Source organism: Apium graveolens, chromosome 3, assembly GCF_009905375.1.
Source record: "Apium graveolens cultivar Ventura chromosome 3, ASM990537v1, whole genome shotgun sequence".
In the NCBI taxonomy this organism is placed as follows: Eukaryota; Viridiplantae; Streptophyta; class Magnoliopsida; order Apiales; family Apiaceae; genus Apium; species Apium graveolens.
Window position 1 is genome coordinate 40,909,860 of NC_133649.1, and position 11,886 is coordinate 40,921,745.

The 11,886-nt window shown below is 33.4% G+C and overlaps 1 protein-coding gene across 1 annotated transcript; it reads left to right on the forward strand.

Moving 5' to 3' along the window:
- The first annotated feature begins 2,193 nt into the window (after nt 1–2,193).
- Nucleotides 2,194–2,808, forward strand: LOC141714157 (kunitz trypsin inhibitor 5-like). Its single transcript, XM_074517690.1, has one exon. The coding sequence runs from the start codon at nt 2,194–2,196 to the stop codon at nt 2,806–2,808; it is 615 nt and encodes a 204-aa protein (XP_074373791.1).
- Nucleotides 2,809–11,886: the final 9,078 nt, after the last annotated feature.

Genomic DNA, 11,886 nt, shown 5'->3' on the forward strand with positions numbered 1-11,886 from the left:
CTACTAAAAATTATATTTTATTAGATGAACTTGATAACCCTAAATACATATTCACTTAAACGCTTTTTAATGTTAATACACAAGAGGTACATATGTATATATACAACTCGATTAAAAATTTACTAATTTTATTATTAAAATACACTACTATTAGTGTAACTTCCCTAAATAGGTATTTGGGGGTTTTTTTCTCTTATTTCGATCATAGTACAAAATTATAGATTACTTTTTAATTGTATGATTTACCTTTGTATTTCATATATATAATACACATATATATTTACATTTGATTTCATAACAATGATTCTTGATTAAAAAAAAATTGTTATGAAAAATATATGTTTAGATTCTTGATACTCCATATTTTTCATAACCACTTACAAATCCGCTTAAATTTTCATTTAAATTTAAACAACTAAGATTTTCCCGCCGTTTTGTATTTAATTTAGGCTTTTAAAAACACAACCTACATCTAATAAGCTTCATTCTAAGGGTCACCTTTCTTACACCTACACTGTACTTTCACGGAAAATAATATCATCTGAATCTCGCCATCTCAGGCATACTCAGAATGATGGAAGCATCATCCTCATTATTCCAAAGTTTTAAATGCACGACATACATGTATGGAAACACGGGGTTCACATATATAAATTAAATGGTCAGTATATATTTTTTTGGATATTTTCATAATATAATCGAAATAAAAAAATTTAGTTAGGTCACGGGCTCAATTATTTGATTTAGAAACCCAAAAACAAAATGACCTAATTTATCTGTGATTCACCTTGAACTTATATTATATTTCTATCTATAATATTATATTAAAGACGAAATACTGAAAATTTAATTGTCGATCGTTGTTGACCGTTAAGTTTATTCTTAAAAATTAGTAGATTATTTAAGAGGTATAAGATTCGAATACTGCCAGTAACATATTAAAATTAAAAAAAAAATTAGTATTTTTTGAGAGAAATAATTAAAATTAGAATATACAATATGCCGTGCATCGCACGAATTATATAATAATATTTTAATAATAAAATTAATAAATTTTTGATCAAATCCTGGAATCCATATATAACAACCCGTGTATATAACTCATCTAAATGTTCAAGCTCTATTAGCAATTTGATTTTTGCAACATTGTTTCAACTGCCGCTTTCTCTCCTAACACATTAATCTTTTTATCTTAATATAGAACTTAGTCGAAGTATTAGATTTTAATAAAATATTCATTTAACACACTTATATAATAAAATATTCATTTAACATATTTATGTGTATGATAAAAAACACATATCACAACCTGATGCATGAAATAACTTAAGTTCTATTCCCACAAATAACGTTCTCCTATTATATATAGAAGAGAAGTGCCACTTAGTACAAACGGTCAAACTTAATTAGTAAAATGAAAATACAACTCATGATCAAGTGCCCGCAACTAGACTGTTAGTGGACTTCTGGCTCGGTGTGATGGATAATATCATAATGTATTCAATCTTCTTTTTGGATGTGGCAGGAGTTATGTCCTAACTAGAATTGTTAAATTCGACGTTCTCTGATATCTGTAGTTTTTGCGTCCACCGTTTAATTTATACTATGGAATAGAGATAATTTAATTCAACGGTTTGATTCAATGATAATTCTCTAATTTTGATTATTACAAAAATAGATAAATAGTGTTATATATCTAATAAACTACTAAATTATTAAACTACTACTAAATATAGTATACTTATCCTACTAAACTACGAATATAACTTATCCTATTATTAAAACATATAAATAATTAATAGTGTTACATATCTGCTAAACTACTAAATTGTTAAACTACTAGAAATAGTCTATTTTATCTACTAAATTACGACCACATGTTATTTTATTATTTTTATTATAAATTATAATCATTATATATTTATATAAATATTTTAAAAATATAATATAATTTGATAAATAAAAATTTAAAATATTAATGAAAACTCATGCATCGCATGGGATTTATGCTAGTATTTTAATAGGGTAGTAGTATATATACTTAGTTTTCTAGCTAGATTGATAAGTCTGTGGACTTTAATACTACATGCATCTAGAATAATAATGTGCATAAGCTCACATTTATAAATACAGGGAATTTCTCCCAATTACTTCAATTATACACTCGCGCCTAGCAAAGTTCAACATATCCTAATGAAGACAACTTTCTTATTTGTTTCACTTTTTTCATATGTTTTTTTCGCAGCAGCAGATCTAGACCCAGTGCTTGATGTTTCAAATGACAAGCTTCTCACAGGGGTGGATTACTTCATTATTCCAATATACGGAGGTAAAGGGGGCATTACATTAGCATCTGTTCGAAATAAAACTTGCTCTCTTGATGTTGCCCAAGATCAAAGTCTCTACGAAGAAGGCCTCTGGCTCACAATTCATCCCATAAATATTAAGAAAGGTGTGAGCGGCCGTGTGATTCGAGAATCGACTGACTTAACTATTAGATTCTCATCTACCAAAACATGTGCTAAATCTACAATATGGAAAGTGGACAAGTATGATAAACTGAGAAAGCGATATTTCGTGACCGTAGGTGGAGTAGAAGGCGATGATAAAAGCCAAAATGGTTGGTTCAGGATCCAAAAGGAAAGATTAGACTACAAAATTGTATATTGTTCCCAAGTACAGTGCATTTCTGCACCATGTGATGTTATGTGCAAGAATGTGGGAGCATACTATGAACATGGTAGGAGTCTTGTGGCATTAACTGACCAACCCTTTGTGGTTTTCTTTGAGAAGGTGATCAAGGGTTAAGAGTCGTTACGGCGTTGCCTAATAATGTAATTCACTTTCTGTCGTCCAAGTTGAGGACTTGCTTATAAGCATAATACATAGATGCATACGCTACTAAAGTTGAATCACAATTTATGTTGTTCAATATATATTGAATAGCAACTCCTCCGTGCTCTGTAGTTCTTCAATTTTAATAATACGGTATTCCACCTTCAATTTGGCCTGCAATATATTTTCTCTTTTATCTTGACATTGCACACAAATCATTTCAGAATGTACTGTGAATATTAGCTACATTAAAAACATTAATTAATATCTAGCGAGCATTGCCCGATCAGACTTAGTAGCTCATATATTAAAATTCTAACTTGCATGGGATTCGAAACGGAACCTAAGAAATTCCATATTCCAATTTTATGACTCCTCGTAGCGTTTTCTTTGTCTCCATCTTCACTAAATTCCAATTGGAAAAAGGCAAAAAAGCAGAAGTCAAAGGAATATAGATTTCTCTGCAAATTGCAGCTCAGTGGCCATAAGTAGTGGTTTCTGACTAATCAAAACAATGATACACATCTCAAAGGACACGGTAATTCGTCGGAATTGTAGCCGCTGCTAGTTTTATGCTCTTGATTTTGTTCCTTGCTGCTGGTATTTACGTGTAGTTGTAGTACTGGATAATTAGTAGCCTAATGCAGTCAATTTCAATCTCTCTCGTTCATGCCGCAGTATTATATTCTAGCCAGACCTACCTAATAAATTCCACATTCTTCGGTATTTGTAATTTTCTACTCACAGTTTCTACATTGTACTAAAACAAATACAAATGACATCATTAATAAGTGTCAAACTCTCTTAACCTTTAAGAGTAAGCTCTCATTAATTTGATATCTTCTTCCACCAACAATCCTCTTATTTATTTTACTTTCATTCAAATATCCTATCTCTTCATTTATTACATCCACTAATTCTTTCTTACCCATTTCTCATTCCCTTTTTCCCTCATTTTTGTATTTTTAAATTACTAATTTTCAATAATTCTCTTTCTTTCATTAATTTTATCCTCTTCAAAATTATTTTTATTTATACAAATATTCATTATTATATTTTTATATTTAATAAAAACTGATAATAAATATGTGTAATTTGGGTAATATTATTTTTTAAGTTTCTATATTTATAATTTTATTCTATTCTTATTATGTTAAACATATTGTGTTATTATATATTTAAATTAGGCTATTCTAAAATAAAATTTCAAAAAAATTATTAGAAAACAGTCCGGGAATTAATCTAGTTATAAATTACGGTAAGATACGTACCTACCGGCTACCGGTGCATGCATGTGGCCAGATTTTAATGAAAAAAGAAGATATGTACGTATACTTCGTTGACCTCACATGGTCGATAATCTAGAATGTGTATATACTCACCAAGGGGCGTGCTGAGAGTGAAGGGCGGATCGGTTCGGTTTTAAATTGAAATCAAAACTGCGTATTCTTAGTTTTTAAAATTGAAACCCAAAACCGCAACCGCAATCGTCGGTTTAATTTTGGTTCAAAAAATTTCGGTTTGGTTTTAATCAGATCGGATTTGGATTTAAAATCGCATCCCACAAAATTAACAAAATAAATATGATTTGTAAATTAAAAAAGAAGAAAAATAAATTGCATAAATATATTTAAATTATGTCGTTAAAATCTACCCAATTGCTAGTATGACCTGCAGAAAATTAAAGCATTAGATAAAATTGCTAGCAGGACCAGAACAACAACAAACAATGGAAAAAAGAAGGTGCAAAGGTGACTAATTTTGATTAATGCACTTCAGTTATACTCCTTGCACTAATTTTGATTAATGCAAGGAGTACTATTTTCTAAAGACCTGGCTGAGTCATAAGTAGAGGTGGCCAGACGGTCGGGCCGTCCGGGCCGTGCCGAGTTTCAAGCGAGCCGAATCAATTAGCCAGTAACTCGTGAACGGCACGTAGAAGTGAACGAGCCGAGCCGAGTCGTGCCGGTTTGATAAAGTGATAACCCGGGATCGACTCGTGAATTAGGCGAGTTAGGCGAGTTATACGAATGCGAGCCGAGTTAGGCGAATGCGAGCCGAGTTAGGCGAATGCGAGCGGTTCGTTCAGGCGAATTCAGGCGAGTTCAGGCGAATTCAGGCGAGTTTGGCGAATTCAGGCGTATTTGGCGAGCCGTGCCGGTTCGAGCCGTGCTGGTTCGTGCTTGCAAAGTCGTTGGCGGTTAAAGCGGGTCGGGCCGGTCCGGTTACGGTCCGGTTCCGGTTTTCAGATTATTAACTCGTGGTCGGTTCGTTTTAACTAACGGTTCGATCCGAATAGTGACTCGGCACGTCTCGAGGCGAACTGTACGAATTTCCGGCGAGCCGAATAGCGAGCGGGCCGATCCAAACCGCTCGTTTGGCCGGCTCTAGTCATAAGTATGGCTTACTGTCATGCAATGGCAATCCATTCTACAAATTTTAATAAAAATATTAATCTACTGCCTTACTGCTTACTGCCCAAAATTGAAGCCCGGATATCCAAACAGTAGTTACTGACTTACTTTCTGTTTATATAAAACATGGGTGCTTATTTTATTTAAAGTTTATGTATAATAATAATAATTTATTTATTTATTTTAAATAATCGGCTGGGATCGGATTTTTGCGATTCGGTTTCTACTTATAACCGAAACCGAAGAATTGGTTTCTGATTTTAATTTTTCGGTTTCGGATCGGTTTTTGCAGTTCGATTTTTATCAATTTTTAGCAGTTTCGATTTCGAATTCGAATTTTTTCGATTTTATGCTCATGCCTGATACTCATCCATAAAAACAACAATCCTCTCCATATTCGTTAACACACCCACAAAACATTTAACAATGATAGAATCTTTTTTTTGTCTTTCGGTTCTTTTTTATGCTTTTTATATTTCAGCAGCAGATCTCAACCCAGTCTTTGACATTACAATTGACAAGCTTCTGAGTTCTGACAGGAGTGGATTACTTTCTGATTCCAACTTTGGGCGGCAGTTAAAGGAATACGAACCGGTTTTCAAGTGTGGTTTAGAAATGTATACAGTATAAGTTTATCCCGGAAGAACGAAATTTTGTCTTCCTAGAAATAGAGGGGGCGAGCACGGTTGAATAACTTAAGTGCTTAAAAGTATATTATTTATCGTTTCAAAGTTTATCATTTATCGTTACAGATAAAATTAAATATAGTTGATTAAAAGTGCATTTTTGTATGAATTGTATGTTGAAAGTGTTATAGAAGATTTTGTTATAAAATATACAATTTTTTTTTTAAAGTGAATTGTCATATGGACCCAACTTTATAATTCTTGTACTTTTCTCTCTAACATAATTTTTTGGAGTCCCATAATCTTCATTTTTCAGAATTTGCTCATGATCTTTGTTAATTCCAATATCTGTCTCCGCCCCAAGTGAAAAGGATGGAATGAAAGCAATATATCTCTTCTACCTATCAGATAAACTAATATTTGGTGTTTTAATCCCCTATTCCAAATACAAGAAATCGATGATGTTTAGTTGATATATAGAAACTCGATCCAAATCAACTTCAACATTTGGATTGCAGACCTCTTGTTTGTTAGGTATCATTGCTGCCCTCTTTTTAGTTTCCCTCAATAAAATTTTTAACTGACTCTTTTTCAGCACAATCACTGTTTTTTGAACTAAAAATTTCATTGAATACCACTTTGACAACCATAAGTTTTTCGTTAGCTAAATATTTTTTCAATACCTCTGCTAAGATCTCTTTCAAATTGATGTTTTAAATCAATAATATTTCTATCCTGTCACGCAAAAACTCACCAAAATCCTGACAATAAACATAATATTAAAATGTAGATAATAATTCATAATATGTGCATTATAAATCAGTAATAATTGTGTGTAATATTATCTTTTCTTCCATTTTAGTAATATCCTCTTCAAATTTATCATCTTTCACATTTTCATTCTCTGCACTTGTCCATACATCCCATCCACCATCATTGTCATCATCTTGATGCATCTCATCAATGTCAACATTCTATTGAAAATTAATATTTAATGTTTTTAATTTAATATTTTTAAATAGTTTAATGTATTTTAATTATGAGACATGTCTTTAATTTTTATATTATAATTAATTCAGATTATTAAAATTTAATTATTATTAAATTAAATTATAAATACATAATAAGATATTATACAACTTTAAATATAATATAATATATGCAAAGGCCTTACAAAATCTGTTAGGAGATAATTGCTTTGGAGCATGTTACCCATTTTAGATTGAATAATACTAGATGCACAAAATTGTATACAAAATTATTTATAAAATGAACATGTGGTAGACATTAATTGGAATGTATCCCTGCATTCGCATTAACAACTCAATTAAAATATCACATATCATGTGTCACATCATTTTTGTCAATGTACCAGTGCTCTTTGCCACATTATTTTTTTGAAGCAAATTTTTCAAACCCATTTTCATCCATCTAGCCTGACAGTTTTTACAAAAGTAAGCAAAAGGGTCACATAGCACCGGAGGTGCTCTTAGGAATTAGGATCTCTAATCTCCCGAGTTTAAAAGGGGAAGGAAAACAAGTAGTGGGTAACTAAAGTAGTTTTACCTGCATTCATAATCGTGCTCCCGAATTTTTAAAAGGGACAAAAATAAGTAGTATTTAATGAATACAAATTTAAGAAACTTTCACTCCAAAAATAGGATTAAAGTACTTTACCTCCCTAACACTTACTTAATTCCCTTTAAAAAACTCGGGAGTAAGGCGTAAGTTTTTATACTTTTCTTTAATCTACTTTCTTTGTCATCACTATATTGTTATGAATAATATTTGTGCAATTTTTGAGAAAAAGTAATATATTATAACACCACAACTCAAGAGTCATTACATTTAAAGTGACTATTACAGAGACTCTAAGAGTTTTGGTTTAATCAATTAACATATTCCTTCCTTAAACTAAACACTCTTTGCGATCCTTCATACCGATTATTGCTTGGCAACGGCTTTGTAAACATACCTGCTACTTGGTCCCGACTCATGACATGATACATTTTCACATCTTTTTTCTTCACATGCTCACGAATAAAGTGAAACCGAACATCTATGTGTTTACTACTTTCATGATGAACTCGATTTTTTGCCAGCTCAATTACAGACTTGTTGTCAACTTGAGTTTCAGTTGCTTTATGTTGTGGAAGTCTTATCTCACTTAATAACCTTCTCAGCCATATTGCATGACAAACATACCGAGAAGCCTCTATATACTGCCTTCACATGTCATCCACATCCCCGCACCAGTCACTATCCGAGTTACCCACCAGCCTATAGTTACACGTACTTGAGTAAAATAATCCAAGTGTTTTTGTTCCCTGAATGTATCGCAGAATTCTCTTGACCGCCTTCCAATGTGTGCAGTTTGGATCCTCCGTAAACTTACTAATTATTCAACACTATATGTGATGTCTGGCCTCGTACATGTGAGGTACCGCAAGCTTCCAACTACACTTCGGTACTTATTTACATACACTCGGTCTCCTCCTTCAAATTTAAAATTCCTGACACCAGGTTCCATTGGTGTTGCTACCGGATTGCAGCGCTTCATCTTGAATTTCTTTCGAATGTTGCTTGCATATGCCTCTTGAGACACCAAAAAACCTGACTTCTATTGTCTCACCTCAAGGCCAAGAAAGTAACTCATCAAACCTAAATCAGTCATCTCAAATTCTCGAGTTCTGTCCCCTTTAAATTCATTTATCAATTCTTCATTGTTCCTCATGAAAATAAGATCATCAACATAAGGGAAACACATAAAATATTATATTTTCATTCTTTTACATACAAGGCATGCTGGTAGGGGCACTGGACAAATCCATTCTTTTAAAATATATATCGATACGAGTGTTCCATGCTGCGACCACGACCATATCCACGCCAATTTTGTTGATTAGACTGGCCTTCGTCTTCAGACTCTTTTTCCTCTTGTCCATGACCTCTACCGCGGTTGAATCTGTGACTTCCACGACTGCGTCCCCTGCTTCATTCTTGTTGGGTAAGCAATAGTTGGTCATCGCTGATTGTTGCTTTTACTTGGAGGGCTTTTGTAAGAGTTTCTTACTCCTTCATCTTCCTTCGCTGCTCATGTGCCTCAAGAGAACCAGTAAGCTCATCAACCGTCATCTCTTCCAGATTTTTATAATTCTTCAATGGCACAAACAACATTTTCGAATTTCACTGTAAGGGACCGTAATTTTTTTCAACTGCCCTTTTTTCTGATAGATTTTCTCCACTCCTCTTGAGTTGATTTACCACGGACTGCACTCGTGTAATGTATTCAGATACTTGTTTAACACGATCAGCACCTCTAAATACTTTCTCCAAAGTTGCCCATGCTTGCTTCGAGTTTGCTGCATCTGAGATCTTTTAAAACCTGACTCGTCCACCGCTTGAAACAATAGATAAAAGAGCTGTTCTGTCTTTCTTTCGTGCAGATTTCTGATTCTTTAATTCATTTCCTGTCAAATCATCGATTGTTTCTGGCTCTACGTATCCAGTTTCAATCACATCCCAAACATCGTGTGCACCCAACAAGGCACACATCTGAATAATCCAATTATCGTAGTTTGATTTTGTAAGGCGTGGCAATGGGATTTGCCCCAGCTACTTCCAGGACCTGCCATAATTTCCGTTGCACAGCTCTGATACCAAAAATATTATGAATATTGTTTCTGCAACTTCTGAGAACAAAGTAATATATCCTTACATTACTTAGCTTCTTTTTTCTCATTAACTAAAGTAAAGATTTGTCCCCATATTTATACCGGGAGATCAGTTATGACACTACAACTCAAGAGTCATTACATTTAAAATGACTGTTACAGAGACCCTAAGAGTTTTGGTGTAATCAATTAACATATATTAACATTGTATATAATATAATACATATTTTTTGCCAATTAAAGGAATAAATTTTCTTTCTATACTCTATTATATATAGAAGTACCATTTCTGAAAAAGTTTCTTTGAGTGTAATACATAGTGCCAGTAATGTATCATCGTCGTTAGTTACGTGTTAGATCATTTCTCCAAACCGAGGTGGAGTTAGTTTTATAATTATGGTAAAATATGACTGAAGTTGCAATATTATCTAGGTCATGCAGCTGGCAAGCAGTCAGATCATAATCATATATATACAGGGAAGAAAAGACAGACTGCACTCTGTAAATGTAAATTTTGGCCTGGCGTCGGAAGAAGAAAGTAGGAGGAAACTCTTGTGATTTGTGTTACGCATGCTGCGAACGACATGTGATGAGAAGAAGAAAGTAGGTTAAAAAAACATATTTTTTTGGGGCAAAATGATGAAAATACCTACTCTCGTAGTGTAGTGCTGAAAATACCCGTTTCAATATGCATTTACTATTTAGGTATCCTGTTTTGTACTTAATACCTATTTGTCAAATGGATATCCAGTTTTTATTATTTTTTTTTGTGATATGCGTATCCCAATGGTAATACCCAAATCAGAAATACGTATTTTTAGTAATTTTCTTACATACCCAATTCTGAAATACGTATTACACTTATCTAATTACAAAATGTATAACCAAAACGGTATTTTCAGCATATTTTTTGAAAATGAGTATTTTGAACAAATTTATCCAAAAAATAGGTATTTTTAACCATTGTCCTAAGAAGAATGTGCATAGAGATATGTGGATGTATAACTTCGGCGAGAAAATTGTAATTGGAATCAAGTGATTGATAATTTATTTATTTGGCTGATTTGCCAACGTCAAACATCTCCTCTAACTTGCCAGCTTAAACACAACTTTAACAGGCATGTCAGTAGTTAATCCTAAACGCAATGCATTATCCTCATAAACGATAGCAAGATCTCTGCAAATTGATCCACACTTAAAGCACACTGAAGGACAATGAACTATCTTGTACGCATCCATGTATTTAACAATTTTAAACCAATTCCTTACAGTTTGGGTACCAGGGTTTCCTTGTACACCCCCACTTCTCACGAAACGTCCTTCTCCTGACTTGCTCTCGACCTTCAACACCGTGGTATCATTGCAAAATGTCTTTCCCGTGTACATGATGTTCACATCCTCTTCTTCAAGTATCACTGGCACGGCTGTCTTCCATTTTGCCATTATAAAACCAAATGGAAGTCCCGTGTCATTTTTGTTTCCCTCTTGAACAACATTAAACAAGCATTGCTTACTGTGATCAGTAGATTTTAGTGTGAGAGGACCAGATGGACCGCCTGGGAGAACTGGCCATATGTAGTATCTAGAAGTTCTCTCTACCCAGTGCCCATCGGTGTCCAGCACAATATCTAAACCTTGTGAATATGAAGCTAATACAATGAACAAACAAAAAATGAGAAGTATCTTCATGTAACTATATTATGGCTAGCTAGCTAGCTTGCAATTTTCTGCTTAATTTGGTGAGTACATAAATGACGAAGAGACGAAGTTGATTTATTTATATCAGCATTTACAGATCATATACATGGTTTATAACATAAAATAATGGGATATGTTTCAATTTTTTCTGCATAATAAATTAATTTAAAACATTTATGCAAAATGAGGTTGAGCTCTGGTTTTGTAAAGTAGTAGTAGTTTTGGATTTTTGCTTTAGGACTTGAGTCATGGTATATTGTCAAAAACCATGTATATCTCTGAAGCTAGTAGCATCATATTGAACACATGGTTTACAAGAAAAACAATGAGATGATATGTTTCGATTTTCTCTGTATAAATTAATTTAAAACATTTGCGCAAAATCAGGCTGCAGCGCTGTTTAATTACTGTAGGAGTGGTCTTGAAATTTTGCTTTTTCCAGGGTAGGCCTTGGACAACCATATGGATGATGCATATTGTTGGGCTTGCTGAGCAGGCCTAACTCCACATTAGTATGATATTGTCCGCTCTGGGCCGAGCCCCAACGATTTTTGTTTTTGGGTCACTCCCAAAAGGCCTCATTCTAATTGGAGTTTGTCTGACTGCTTATATTCTAGCAAACTGCCCCTCCCACAAACG

Excerpts from the sequence above, each read along its gene's own strand:
- LOC141714157 (XM_074517690.1), top strand. The coding sequence starts at position 2,194 with ATGAAGACAACTTTCTTATTTGTTTCACTTTTTTCATATGTTTTTTTC.